The following is a 15,421-nucleotide window of genomic DNA, read 5'->3' as shown; positions in this document are numbered from 1 at the left end:
AATCTCCCTGACATGTTTCAGTAGGAACTGTTTTAAAAATTATTTTTCTGTATTTTCTTGTTATTTTATACCAGTGTTTCTCAAACTTGGATCTCCAGCTGCTGTTGGACTACAACTCCCATCATCCCTAGCCAGCAAGACTAGTGGTCAGGGATGATGGGAGTTGGTAGTCCAAAAAACAGCTGGAGACCCAAGTTTGAGAAACACTGTGCTATACTGTATAACACCCTGAGCATTTTTAAATTGAAAAATGGGGTAAAACCTATGTTATACAAACATAATTTGCAATTTCAACCTTTGTTGAAAGTTGGTCAACCAAAGCCAAACTACCGTAAATGGAATCAGATTCCCCCCCCCCCCGGATTCACCTACTTCAGCATCCAGAGCCTTTCCTATTTACAACTGGCAGCACTGTCACACATTCCATATATATATATATACACACACACACACACACACACACACACAAGTATGGAAAGGAAAACACAGAAGTAGCACTGTGTGTGCGCGTGTGCATTCGCAATTTAGGAATATAGAGGAACCTACTTTTCAGCTTGATCTGCCATGTAACTTGTGTAATTCTAAGCTGGCAACACTATAAAATGTCACTAGAGAGCACAAAGCAGATTTAAATGCAAGACAAACACTCCAGGCGGGGCATGTAATTATAAGGTATATAATGGGCAGAAGGGTGTTCTTTAGATGAATGCAGGATTGGCATATCAGACAAACTAATTACTGCTCTCATTTCTAAATTGCTCATTTCTGAGGATGAAAAGAAAAAGGAATTTTCAGTCATGATGTATGCAGACATTGACTAGGATTTAAAATATAAAATATGCTGAGATAAGCAATAAAAATATTTGTACTGTCATATGCAATGTTACAAGTGAAAGGATCCAATAATCAGTAAATTAGTACTAGTGGAAAAAAATGGGAGATTTTAAAATGTGAGTGGGTTTTAAAACTTGAGATACCCCCAAGTGATCCTCTAAACCTTTGAGACATTCCCAAACCATGCATTAATGAACAGAAACATTTTCTAATTGTGTCATCTGAACTGAAGCGGTAATAAATTCTAACTGGTTCATAAAGGTTTGCCATATTCCCTAAAGTGAAAATCCGGACATTTTTGGGAACATCTCCCCCCACTCCCCATTAATTTCTTAGGTTCTTTAAAGGCTTTTTAAAGCTTTTTTTTTAAATTGTTCTGCTTGCCATAAATCCGGGTTTTCACTGACATTTTGCTGATTCAGCAAAAATCCACTCAAACGCCATTTTCTGAGTCCAATTCCTGGACGGGTCTAGGAAAACCCAGATGTATGGCAATCCTAGGTTCATAGCTCTAAAATATATATAAGGAATGATTAATATACCTGCATTTGAAACTCAAAGGGTGATAGTCCTACATTTTTACTGAACCTATACAAAAATCAGAACAGTACTCATGCTGCTCCTTTGTCTTCTTCTCCAGGATAAATCCAGTCAGATACAGTTCCTCAGATTGTGTCCAGGCCCTGCAGCTCTCTCTGCATCCAAGAAACAAGGTTTTGATGGCTACTTTTTTAAAAATATCCATCACCTCACTGAAAGAAACAGTTGAAATGCAAATATTCACCAAATTTTATCAACTAAGGAGACTGCTAAAATTTAAACACAGCTATTTCTCCTGTGCTTCCTCAAGATGTGCTTCTTTTATATTTCTATAACAAAAAAACTTTTGCCATATTGCACATATAAAGGTTCACAACATGCTGCTGCATTGTTTTTCTTTTTTGACACATAAATTCTACAAAAGTATTCTGAGCAATTCCATGTCAGATAATGCTGAACTACCAACACCAGCCCTGAGTTAACAAAGCTCTAATATGACTGCTATTCCTCTCACACATCTTTTAAGAGTTAAAATCTTGGTTCAGACATAATGGGAGGAACGTAACCTTAAGGAGACCACTCTGACGGTGCAAACATTTCTACTTGCCTGATTGAACAATGTGCTGTTTTGGGGGGGGGGGTCCTCTCAATCACCCCTTTAGCCAATTGTGGGGGGGGGGGGCGTGAGGCAGCGGCGGCGGGGGGAGCAGCCCCACTGCAATAGTGGAAGTCATTGCACAGGCTTCTGCTAGCAGCCCGGTTAGCTGAATTGAGCCCAGTAAAGTTTGCTACAATATAGAGGATTTCTTCCACTTCTCCCTTTTCACATGTGGAAGTTGAAAGGTTATACTTTGCAGAGTTGGAAAACTTATATTTTGAGTAAATGAATTTCCTGTTCTGTCTGAACTCAAGAAACTAGCTTATTCTAACAGTGACTTGTTAACAAATCAGGGTCAAACGGCGTTTGATATCCTGGTTTCTTTTAATGAGTCACAGTTAAAATAAGGCAAGGCCTCCCAAGACTGAACGTAACAGGAATTGATGGTTAACCTAAAGTGAAAGTGAACACTTTCAACCTGCTGCTCTGGAGGGCAAAGATGAGAGGGAGTGTGTGAGCCTGAGCCAAACAACAGTGCATTATTACATACAAACTCTGGCAATTTCTTGGCTACTTCTCATAAAAGACATTTTCCTGATAATGCTTTAGTTGCTCTTGCAATTTTATCTTTTCTTAACAAATGGTATTTATATATCATCCTTTCAATAACACACCGGCTTAACAATAATGTAATACTTCTATAAATGAGTACATATTCATGGGCAGAGCTTATTTCATTTTAGGTCTGCAACAGTGAGAATCTAAGCATGATAGCCAGATGCAGCATCCCACTTACACAACCAATTTTCACTAGCACAAAACCGATTTACTCATCCTCCCTCCCTCCCTCCCTCCCTGCCACAGCCCCTGCAGTTACCCAGATGTGCTCTGGAGGCCATCTGAGGGTTGCAGGAAGGAGGAAATGAAGTCCTGCCATGCCCACAGGTGCAACATTGTACTTATCAAAATTTTCCATTTCTATGCAGTATAAAATTAGCAGCCCATGCCGGAGAAGATTTCCAAAAAAATCCATGACATTCTTTATTACTATGTATCCTCGACTTTGTGAAAGGTCACCACTGAATTTCATCTGCTACACACCAGCAGTGATCATCTTAAACACCTACAGTGATACAGTTTCATTCTAATTTCATTGCAGAATGAACGTAGCTCAGTGGTAGAGCATCCGCTGTGTAATCATAATGTTCCAGGTTTAAATCCCAGAAACTCCAGGTAGCACTGGGAGTGTCCCCCATCTGAAACCCTAGAGAGTCACTGCCGGTCAGTGAAGGTAACAGTGAACTAGATGGATTCAATATAAGGCAGTTTCCTATGTTCCAGCTGGCCACAACATGTGCATGTTACCCCTGCAATGTTGAACGCAAAGCACGTACAGTATGCAAGTTCCCTTCCCAACATGACCATGACATCACCAGTCACCTAAAATGCTTCATGTTGGGAATTAACCCATTTAAAATGAGGTACAGTGGTGCCCCGCTAGACGAAAATAATTCGTTCTGCGAATCTTTTCGTCTAGCGGTTTTTTCGTCTAGCGAAGCGGCAATGTAAACCGCGGTTTTCGCTAGACGAAAAAAAAAATCGTCTTGCGAGGCAGCCCCATAGACAATTTTGTCTTGCGGGGCAGCCTTCCGCTAGACGAATGCCTTTGTCTAGCGAGTTTTTCGTCTAGCGGGGCACCACTGTACCCTCTATCTAGCTACCAGATAGATTTAGTAGTCTGTTATTGCATGCATTTGTCTGCTACTGCATTTCTACAATAAATGGAACAAGTAGACTCTCTCTTTCCTTTCTGTCTTTTATTTTCTATCTCAATGCCACCCTCCTCCTTCCCAGTCAAACAGTTAGCATTTTGCATCCACTGAGCATACTCAGTCCTGGTTTTTTGTTTTGTTTTTGTTTGGTTCTCTAAGATTTTGCCTCCTGCCAAAGATCTTTTGGTCTTTTGAAAACCTCAGGGTTTCCCTGTACATGCCAATACCCCCTTCTTGCTTGTAGGTGGTGCTGTTTTGGATACAAAAGGATAGGCACTTGAGAGAATGAATTTGCTATTAGTATAGATGCTAAACAAAGGCAATTAAATAAAGAATTCATTGGAAGCACTAATGTATGCACCATAAGGAACCCAATGATTGATTTAAGCAATAAAAATATGATTCTGTAATTGTATAATTTACAGAGGTATCTTTTAACACCCTGTTTGATACCACAAATTAGGTAATTTTAATTGCCACTTCCCAGGGTTCCTTTTCACTTGATAAGCAGAGTAGGGAGATCATAATGTAGCAGACTTCCAGGCAATCCAAAAATTTGCGATTACCTTTGAATGTCTTCAGAATTCTCCCATCCGTTCTACTATTCACTAACAATGGCTGTACTTGGGTGTCACACTAAAATATAGTTTAGTGTGGAGTGGGCAAACTGTTTTTCTATTAAAGGCCACTGTAAGGTTCGCGTGATGGTGCTTCACGAGTAACGGAGCAGGGGCCCAGTCTTTTGCAGTTTTATTGTGCAAAACTATTTACAGTGCAGGCCTACTAAAAGCATGTCTGTCTCAGTCGCTGGCAGAATCTGGGAGTGGCCCCTTCCGGCTCCTTCCCCAGCATAAGAGCTTCGGCACCCCAAATCTCCTCCTACCCTCCTTGCGTTTCACCCCTCTGCGCAAATGGGGCACCGGAAATGGCGTGCTTCCCTCCTGACCAGCAGAGCGAGGACCCTCCGTTCCCCTCAGCGGGCCAGGTGGCAGTTCCCTGACAGCCACATTCCACTGAGGGTCATTTCTTAGAGCCTATATGTGGACAGTGGGCAGGGCCAATTGTGGGCAATCCTTTTCTCTTTCTTTTTCTGCTGCCCCTTTTCAGCAGGCTCCCAGAGGAGAGCCGGATTGCTCTTGCCACAGGGCTGATTGCTTGCATGGTCTCTCCCCCACTCTTCCATTATTCCATCCGTTCCTCCCCCCATGAAATTAGGCCAAAAATTGCACTAAATTGGGTCAAAGGGTGCCCATCCCTGGTTCAACAAGACATGAGTGAATCTAGCTGCTCCAGGCTCACTTACTCCTTGCACACAGCTGGGTGGAGACATTTGGGAGCTTTCATTTCTTGTTTGGATTAACTGAGCATGCTGTGTCCTGCGACTATAACTTCAGAAAGTTACCATGTACCAGGTTTAGTTTCAAATCAGTCTGGACAATGTAAGAAGCCCTGGTTAAGCAAAAGCAAAACATGAAAGCTTCCAAGCACCTCCTTCTACTGTGTGGGAAGATTGGGGGAGGGAGGTATGAACTCAGGAGGAGGCAAGATCCATTAATGTCTTGCCATTGTTTAGTAACATTAGTATGATGACTGAACTCAGCCATTGTTTTCTGCCCATAGGGGTCTTTTCACTGATTCTCTACAATGGGTGGAAATTCAAACCGCTGAACAGTATCTAAGCTAAGAAAGGGAATTTTCAGTCACTTGTATGGTGCATTCAGTGCATTAATGCGGAGCGGAACTATAAATCGTACATTGGCCCACTCTACAGAAAGTTCCACTAATGTAGAATTTGTGATGGCATTACATGCTAACAAATGATAAATACTTTGAAAGTTACAAAATGCTGTATAAGTGTTAGGTATTCTTTACTCTTGCTGTGGTTGTTATTAAGTAGTCTTTTCTCAATGTCCTGCTTTCCAAAATGCAATAGTACTGCACATCACACAAATAAAGTCACATAGCTAATTTCTTTGGGACTGAAAGTACAGTTCACCAATATGTATTTAAAACAAAATTAGGTTGTATATAAAACAAAATAAATAAAAACCAAACGTATTATTGGATTTTCTGGCTCACTTTCTATATTATGCCTAAATTCATCTTATTGAAGAACTTACCAATTTTGCCTCTGACTGCACAGGTTGAGGAGATGAAGGTCCTGGAATTCCTGGTATACTAGGCACCATGGTGACAGGTCTAACAAGCTGTTCAATATAATCAAGAATTAATACACAACTAAAAGCACATTCTACTTTATAACAGCTAGGGTGCCTGTCCTTTCCAGTAAAAGATTGTTCATTGAGCTGTTTCAGTGCCAACTTTTTGAGGCCATTGTCTGAGATTGTGTGTAGTTCACAAGGAGGGTCTTCTCAGTGGTAGCCCAACTGTGGATACCTTGTGGATATTTGTCAGGAGCCAACACTACTACCATCCAGGTGCCAAATTAAGAAGACTCTTATTCATCTAGGTTCCTAATGGTTGAATTTCAGCTCCGTTTCATAGTTCTACTGTTTTTTACTATTTTTATTGACTATTGTTTCATTAACTATGCCTACTTTTTATTTGGTTGTTTTGTGCTACAGCATTTTTGCCTTTTTAATAGTTTGTTTGCTGTTGTGGCTTTAGATTTGGACATTGGTGTAATTTTACTAGCAGAACCTCCATTCCAATGAGCCTATTTAAAAGTGGCTAGCATGATGGGTTCAGTTGGATGTATTCCCTGCACAAAATTTCCCATTCTTCTCACAAGTCTGGGTTGTGGGGATAAGAGTTTATTAATAGCTGCTGTGTAGTGCTTCACCCTGTCTTTCTTCCCTGTCAGTCACCTAAAGCAGGGGTGGCTAACCCACAGCTCATGGCCATACTTGACCCTGAAAATATTTTTATAGCCTTCTAAGCCCCCATCTGTGGTCTAAACCACAGAGCCTAGGGCTTGCCGATCAGAAGGTCGGTGGTTTGAATCCCAGCGACGGGGTGAGTTCCCGTTGCTCGGTCCCTGCTCCTGCCCACCTAGCAGTTCAAAAGCAGTTTGAAAGCACGTCAAAGTGCAAGTAGATAAATAGGTACCGCTCCGGCGGGAAGGTAAACGGTGTTTCCGTGCATTGCTCTGGTTCGCCAGAAGTGGCTTAGTCATGCTGGCCACATGACCTAGAAGCTGTATGCTGGCTCCCTCAGCCAGTAAAGCGAGATGAGCGCTGCAACCCCAGAGTCGTTCGCGACTGGACCTAACAGTCGGGGTCCCTTTACCTTTTTAAGACCCCATCAAAAATCATTTTAAAAAAAATTATATAAAAATAATGTTGACTGTTGTTGCAAGTCCTCTGCTGTGGCCACCCAAGGCCCTGCTAAACACACACACACACGTTAGTTTTTAAAGTTTTTTTAAAACTATATGCTCCCATGGGTACCCCACTGTAATACCACATTTTTTGGTTGCCCCTATTTCTCTTTTTTCTGCAGTGACAGTTTTTGTGACACCCAATATTACCCCCCCCCCCCAAATTTAATAATGCATAATTATTGAAAACGACTGAAAATAGCTGAGGGGAAAGATTTTTGGAAGGCAGCCATGGGAACCAGAGTTCTCACCACATCCACTTTTATACTTCAACCACACCCACTTTGACATGCAGTCCCAGGAACAGTGAAGTTCAGTTTCCTATGCTCTCAACTGTTTCTTCTCCTGGGAACGAGCCTGGGATCGGCTTCAGCCTCCCAATGGTCATCTGACCACTTGCTATCCTCCTGACTGGCTTCTACCACTCGTTCTCTTCTGGATCAAGTGGTACTAGAGTCACAGCTGTTTCCAAGAATTAGGATTTGAGGACTGGGACTTTTCAAAAGTCTGGGAGAACGCGTGTATGCCATATATACACACACTTACTGGAACTGCCGTTGGGACATGCACGTTAGAATTTGTGATTGTGGCAGGAATAGCGACAGGCATGGTTTGTCCATTAGGAAGGTGCAACAGCAGTGGGAAGGGACCTGGCACCGGTCTAAGAAAACAAATGGAAAAACACTTATGGTACAAAGTACATTGCATATTTCATTCATCTTTGGCAGTATGTATATTATTGATACGCCTATTTAAAGACAGGATCCATAGATAGAGGGAGAAGACTGCATTTCTGTTTGCCTGACGGAACCATCACTGCCTCCCCACCCCCAAAGCAATGTTCTGGGGGCTCTCCTGACTACAGAGAGAGGATATGGAAGAGCCGCATGGGAATCCCTGTTGCGCTAGCAGGAGTCCTTGCACTGGCTTCTGCTAGAGGAACAGGTTAGTTGAATCTGGCCCAAATTTTGGAACCAGACTTGCCTTACATTGGACCAAGAACCAGAAGCTTCTGCTGAAGGAAGGGGGCAGGTGGTTTTCATTAAGTCACCCTTCTCTTGGCAATCCAAGCACCATCTCCCATACTGTTTCAGAGGGAGAAAGAGATATTGTAATATCACATCCCCACCTTTCATGAGTAGAGATCAACTCACAGGAACTCAAGATCCAAGCCAGAGAGATTACCGGTATGACAGTGTTGCTGGGTCCCCAATATTGTTTCTCTCCCTCTCTCTCATTGAGATATATATATACACACACACACACACACACACACACACGGAATTAGTTTTTTTAAAGACAGTCCTTCTAGCCATTAAAACCTTATGAGGTATTTTATCCTTAAATGGGATCAATCTAAAAAAGGATTAGGATAAAGGAGGAGATAATATTTAAGAACCACAAACACACCTTACAAAGGTATTTCACTAGAATACCTTAGAAAACTTACACTATTGGCCTGTTGGAGGAGGGAGCCTGGGTTATGACAGTGCTAGAAGTCGGTGAAGGTATGGCTTGCTGAATAATGACACTTGAGTCAGAACTTGCAAGCAACACATTAGGAACCTGTAGAGAAGCTGGACGAACAATTGTGGACGTAGGCTGGGCAGTCTGCTGCAGTGACACTTCCTACAGGAAACAGGAAACATTTATTAACATTAGTTTTACCATTCAGTTTTTCCTCTATGGATAATAGAATCTGTATTGGATTTGAAGTTGTTTTTATATATGCAAGTTGTGTATGTTTTAGAAATGTTTGCAACAATATTGTACTTTAATAATAATTCAGAACCACAAACTTTGCCCTTTAGATAACCAGACATAGAGACTTTAGCAAACTGCATGAGTTGGGACTCCTTTGTGTTCAGACTATTGAAGTGCTGTAGTTAATAACACAGGTGGAGAGGAGGATGCAGGAGGATGAGCAAAAATGTTTGAAGCTCTTAAGTTTCTTGAACTTACTGGTACAGATCACTCTTCTAAATCATGAGAAATTACTACCTTTTCGTCACTGGTAGTGGACTCTGGATGAGGTAAAGGACTATCCTGGTGAGTTGTCTCAACAACAGAAGGCTCTTCAATCTTATTTCGTATAATTGGTGTTGCGAGAGGCGATAAATCTAGAGGCATCTAGAAGAATTATCAGGTAGATGCATTTTAAAATCTGAGCAGGACTCTCTTCAAAGAGTAGGCAATTTACAGTGATGCTAATATCCTGGCCAGAAGTATTGTCATCTCTTTTTAGACAGTGTTGGCAGTAATAGCTAATGAAAGGAAATTACATTCTGCCACACTTTCCCTCGTTAAAAAAATATTACTCACGTTACAAGCAAGAGGAGTTCATCCCTGGCAAACAACACAAAGCAGATGCCAGTTAGGACACTTTTTATACTTTTATTTCCTTTTTCAAGCAAAGTAGCAATAAATGACAGTAAGTATTTTGGTGTCATTTGGAATTATTCCTAGCACCGCAGCTATGAGAGTACAGTCTAGTTTGCACACCATGTTTAACCATAGTGCCTGCTTTCCTCCTCCTGTCTTCCACCAGCTGCGAGGAAACAAGCCACAACATTAGCTTAGCATTATGTGTAAAGGTGTGTGCTTGGTTTAGAGCTTGTGTTTGTAGAAATAAACCATGAGCGCTAGTCCACACACAATACTAATCCAGTACTGTGGTTTGTTGCCTCCCACCTGGGAAAGTCATAAACAGGAAAAGAGCAAAGCTGGCACAATTGAGAAGCATGCATCATGTTCACATTATAGAGTTGTTTTTTATGTGATTGACTTGTCAGGATAAATTGACAGAAAGGCTACTTCACAGAATACTTCCTCCAAGTGTGGTTTCTATATATTTCTAAAATATAAGGATTAACAAGAATGACATTTTTTTCTACTGGTGCAAGAGTCCTAGTGGTGAAGGGAACCCAAACAATTGGTAGTCTACACAGTGATTTAGCTTTGATCATCTTTATAAACATACTTTTTTAATATCATCTTCAGAAGCTTTTTTGAATTCATTTTCAAAAGGACTTGCAAGCTCATTGAATAAACCAACTTCTTCACAATTCTTCAGGAATCGAGTTGGAGTTGGAGTCTGATCTAAAATTTAAAAAATAATATATACATATATATGATTTTCCCAATTATATATTGGCTTTTATACATATTTTCAAATTGATTTTAATTTTTATGTTTCCAGCACTCTAAAATTTGCAACTGATCCTGAACAGAAGTGGAGTATAATTAAAGGTTTCACTGTTAATTTATCCTTTAATGAAAAACAACACTACCTTTTATAACCTGTACTGTATCGCCAATACACACAACATAATCAGAAGGAAAAACAATGCAAATTCTATGTGTGTTTGGTTTGAAAAAGTCTTAAGACACCTTACAGACTGGGCAACAAGAAATCACAGATTTTAAGAGCGGTATTCCTAGAATTTTTGTTGCTGCTGTGGCTGAATGTATGTTTTTCCTGTTCTTAATCAGCCTGCCTGTGGACAACTGGAAAAAAAGAGTATGCCAATGCATTGAAAAGTCTAGATTAATGTGTTTTAAAATGGCATGCAGCTGTAGGGATGTGATTCCCACCCTGAATATATAGAAGAAATCTGGGAACAATTTAAATAGGTAGCATTTAAGTTTGAAAATTATCTCTTAATCTTTAGTTTATGAATAAAACAGCTGGAGCTAAAAAAAATTAAGCATAAGGATTACTTTATCTTTCAAAACAAAACAGTATTGCACCTTGGCTGCAATTCTTCACCCATTTGCCAAGGAATAATTTCCATTCATCCAAACAGCGCTTATTCTAAAGCAAGCGAGAAGATGATTGCAACCATAGCAAAACATTCTAATGAGAATGAACTTTAATTTCAACCATAATTGTTTAACTAATAGACAATAAAATACTATCCCAACACACAATAAACTTGCATTGTGGGATTAACAAAGGAATAATAGTAATGATCACTACATAATGGCTGAAATTTAAAGATAAAGGGGGAAAATACTGAGGAAATCATGGCATTCTCTTGCTTGTGCTTTATGCATCATCTAAAGATTAAAGATGTGTACAGAAATCAAGACACATATTATTCAGAGTAATGACCTGATACTTTTCATATAGTACTTACATTGGCTGCAAAGGATCAATATTACACACAATTCCACTGTATCCAATACAGTGGAAAAGTGTATAATGTACTTTACTGCAATTCACATTATCTGCCTATCAGGTGTTGGCTTTCATGAAAAATCAAAATGCCTTGGGTCCAGAGAAGAGCAAGAAGAATTCTATGTGTCTAGTAACAAGGGAGAATTGGCAAAACTTGTACAGAGCCTTGTGTGAGTACGTGTGTCTTTCTGCTCATGCAAGGCACTTTTTGATGCAACCTATTACTAAACTGGTAATTACTTCTGGTGAAAAACCATCGTTTCAGGAAAAAGTAGTGGGTAAATGTTATTAGCATGCACTTTTGATAGGCTAATCCTTAAAATGTAATTCCCTAGAGTCACACAATGGTTGCTTTCAGACCCTTCTCTTCATTCTTTATGTTTAACAAAACATTATCTTTATTTGCTATCCAGCCAGAATTTTTTTAAGGAGGGGGTTGAGATGAAAAGATCACCATAGAGGAAGGAACTGCAAAAGAAATTAAAAGATCAGAGAGTATATACTTTGACCAACTGCTTTTGAGACCAAAAATATTTTATGCTATAGCTAAATTTATAAGAAGCAAAATGACCTATAAATATTTATCCAATAACCATTTACAAATAAATGACACTGATTTAACTAGGATGGTGCATGTAAGTGTTTTCTATCATCAGTGCCTTACTCTAATTGCCAGGTATGATTTGCTGTGACAACCCTTACAAATATAATTTCAGTTTAATTGGACTGCTCATTATTTAATAGTCAAAGCCTATATAGACAGAAGATTAATTTTATAAAAGTAAAGGACAACACAGTTTACAAATTCATTTCATAATGAATCTTTTGATGTTGCTTCTGATGAGCCTAGAGATTTCGAGTCATATACAGAAAATACACAAAGTGTGCACATTCCAAAAGAAATATGGATTAATAGAAACATATACTAACCAGCTACAATGACACTGTCATTACGAGCTGGACCAAATTTCAGTGTCATCTCATGTTTATGTTTATGGACAGCCAAATGATCCTCGTTGGTAAAACGCTGTGGCAAAAAGTTTTAAAATATAGTTATAAATTTTAATTTCGACTAAGGTGATAACAACATGGAAAATCATTTTCATAACAGGCCATTAGCAAGATGTTAACAGCTATTTTTTTTTATGAAATATGGATGGTACAGTAGGAAAATGATAAAAGTAAGCTTCATTGGACAAAAAGGTTTTTGTTTTTTTAAAAAATTAATAATCTGCAAGATATCTTCAACATATAAATAGCACCAGCATAAATACTAAGAGGTCAATACCAACTTTTGACAAAGGTTTCACTCCACCTATAACCTTGTTTTGATGAGCAGCTGAATAATAATATCAAGATTATAGCTGCTCAGGCAGACTCACAACATTATTCAAGGGAATGCTAGAGTGGGGGGAATATGCCTTTTCTTTAAAATCTCTTATGCCAATCTCCCAAGCCTACTTGGCAAAGCTTAGCAGACACTTTGGGGTTTCTTTAGTGCAGCTTATGAGAAACAAACTTTAAAAAAATTCAAGTGTAAATGCAGGTGCACACCCGCTGGAAGCTGGAGATTATACATAATACAGCAGTGCTGCCATTGTATTTTTCAGAATATAAAATTGCTGTTTCCCAAAAATAAAATGCTGGGGGGGGGGTAGTAGCCTGCAAGACTCAAACAAAGAAAAAACACTAAAAAAACTGCTGATCATTTCTGAATGTTCCCCCCCCCTGACATACCTACTCTTTTCTCACACTTGTTAATAGTCCAGTATATAGAATGATTTACAAAGGTGAAACCAGTGTACCCAATTTTAAAATATTGAATATTAATTGCTCCTAAGCTACTGTATTACAATGTATTGGCTAAGGCTCCTTCAGTATAGCTGGCCATGAGTGTTGCTGAACTTCACCCTACACCCTTTTCACGAACTGGCTAATCTGTTTTAAATCTAGCACTGACCTGTATTATTCTTGCAATGGACTTGACTTGGCATGGCCAGAAAGCTTTCTCTGCTGTCAAAGAGCTTAATGCAGACCACAAGTACAACAGCCCTATTGGCTGTGATTGTCTATTCTGCATGTCACATTAAACCATAGTTTAAAAACAAACTGATGTGTGCTACTCTCCTGCTCCTGTTGCCACTGTGGATGAAACAAGCCATGTTGTCCCAATCTGAGCTTGTGGTTTGTTTCCTTCACACAAACTGCAAGTGGTAAACCACTGTGATATAGTTTTATGATACATAAATATTTTAACAAATAAATAAACAGAAACAAACCATGGCTACTGCTCGTGGTAGCCAGTTGAGCAGCACGACGATAGTTTGCTCTCTCTCTGTGTGTAACATTGATATTTAATTAAATCAGTTTTAAACACAGAACACAGTGGAAAACACATTGCAGAAATGCTACTACAAACAGCCTTAAGAACCATGCTGATGTTGTTCTAAAGTGACTTCAGGGCTGAGAGAGAAGTTTCAAATGCAGAAAGAAGTAGTTGAATCAGTCTAAAGGTTAAGAAGTTGCTTTTTTCAAAATCAAAGAAACTACATTTAATTTGCTGTTGAAGCTGATTATACGCAAAATAGACTCTACCACTGCAACAGCGATTCCATTACAAGAAACACTGACCATGCAACATGAGCTTCCACTAGAGGGAGGATGCAGTAAAATGTTTTTATGCACTGGGCTCATCTGCATGTCCTCAAAACTTGGTTTTAACTTGCCTGTTCCTGCCTTTTTGGGGCACAAACCACATGATGTTTCCCCTCTCCTGTTCACATTTTGGATGTGCTGCAGCAAAAACTTGCTCCTCACCACCAATCCGAGAGTATCACAAACAGTTTTTCCTCACATGCCAATACAATATGCCCATGAAGAACATTAGGGATATACCATTTCTTGCCTTGTCTCGGATTTCCTTGCTGCGCCCACAACCACGTCACATAGACTTTGCCCCTCCCTGCCTCATTTTTCTTCTGCTTCTGCCCATTTCCAGGTGCAACTTTCTATCCTTTCCAGGTGGATATACCTGAGAGGGAGCTCCTTTGCACTCAATATGAGTAGGAGTGCCTGACTGCGTTGTTAGCACACCAAACCCAAAGCCCTATCCTCACTCCCTACTCCTTCAACTTGCAAGAGCTCTCCTGCTCACTCACTTCTTCAGAGTGTGTCCAATGGAACTTACTTCCAAATAAACAGGGCTGAGATTCCAGCCATAGAAGGGGAGAAAAAAACTGGACCGCAACAACAATCCACCATCTTCTCTCAACTTTCTTATGGCTCTTCTTGGCAAACAAACTTACAGGAGAGTAGCACAGCCACCCACAAATACCCCTCCCCCAAAAGCTATTTGTGGGCAAACACATGTCTACTTAGTACTAAGACCTACTGAATTCAGTGGGGCCTACTTCCATGTAAGTCATGCTCAGATCTCAGCTTTTGCAAGAGAGTGAAAGCTGGATTGGAGCATTGTACTTATTTTCTCTTTTTCTCTCCCCTACTCCTAGCTTTGGGCTGAAACAACCACACATCTTTCTCCACCTCCCTTACACCCTCTTCACAAGAATTTAGGATGTATTTATCTGGGAGTCTGTCCTATTGAATTCAATGGGTTGTTATTTCTGAATAGACACGTGGGATTGCACTGTAAAAAACTCAAAATTCTGTCCTTGTCATGCCCCATCAAAGCCTCACAAAGGAAAAGTTCAGAAGCAGATGAAACATCCATCATGGGATGGGAAAGACTGTATAAGTGCTGATAGTAGGGTGAGGTAGTGATGTGCATCACTGAAACGCATTGCTAACAACGATGTTTAGTCAGGAGTGCAGCAGTAATCAAACGATGTTATGGAAATAGTGAAAAAGAAAATGTAGGGTGCATGTTCCCCCTAATTTCTGCTGCAAACAGTGACAGAAAGGAGTGTCCTCAACTTTATGTGTTAATGACAAGGGTTCTGTGGATGGGGTTTTCAACATGAAACTAGATCTGAGAAACGAATGAGCAGAATGCATGGTCCTCATACAGGGAAATATGAAATCAGTTGATAAACAGCAATGGTATAGAACCACAGAGGCTATGATGCACAAACAATGCACAAAATGGATTTGGAAAACATGGGGTTTTCAAAGGCAGTGTAGAAGAGCCCATACAGAAC

General features: G+C 39.9%; 1 protein-coding gene across 4 annotated transcripts in view; it reads right to left on the bottom strand.

Annotated features, from left to right (window-relative positions):
• ATF2 (activating transcription factor 2) overlaps positions 1-15,421 on the bottom strand; it is a 39,554-nt gene that overhangs the window by 15,321 nt on the left and 8,812 nt on the right. For 2 of the 4 annotated variants that reach the window (XM_033167736.1, XM_033167746.1), the window contains 6 exons: positions 12,195-12,291; positions 10,065-10,183; positions 9,086-9,214; positions 8,535-8,713; positions 7,631-7,745; positions 5,865-5,951 (listed from right to left, as the gene is read on the bottom strand). In XM_033167736.1, coding sequence (XP_033023627.1) covers positions 5,865-5,951; positions 7,631-7,745; positions 8,535-8,713; positions 9,086-9,214; positions 10,065-10,183; positions 12,195-12,291 — 726 coding nt within the window. The remainder of the gene's footprint in view (positions 1-5,864; positions 5,952-7,630; positions 7,746-8,534; positions 8,714-9,085; positions 9,215-10,064; positions 10,184-12,194; positions 12,292-15,421) is intronic. The other 2 variants (XM_033167756.1, XM_033167765.1) reach the window with 1 other exon arrangement.

The sequence above is a fragment of the Lacerta agilis genome, chromosome 1 (genome assembly GCF_009819535.1).
Source record: "Lacerta agilis isolate rLacAgi1 chromosome 1, rLacAgi1.pri, whole genome shotgun sequence".
NCBI classification, from domain to species: domain Eukaryota; kingdom Metazoa; phylum Chordata; class Lepidosauria; order Squamata; family Lacertidae; genus Lacerta; species Lacerta agilis.
The sequence above is the reverse complement of the archived record's forward strand: the minus strand, read 5'-3'. Positions and strand labels throughout refer to the sequence as shown.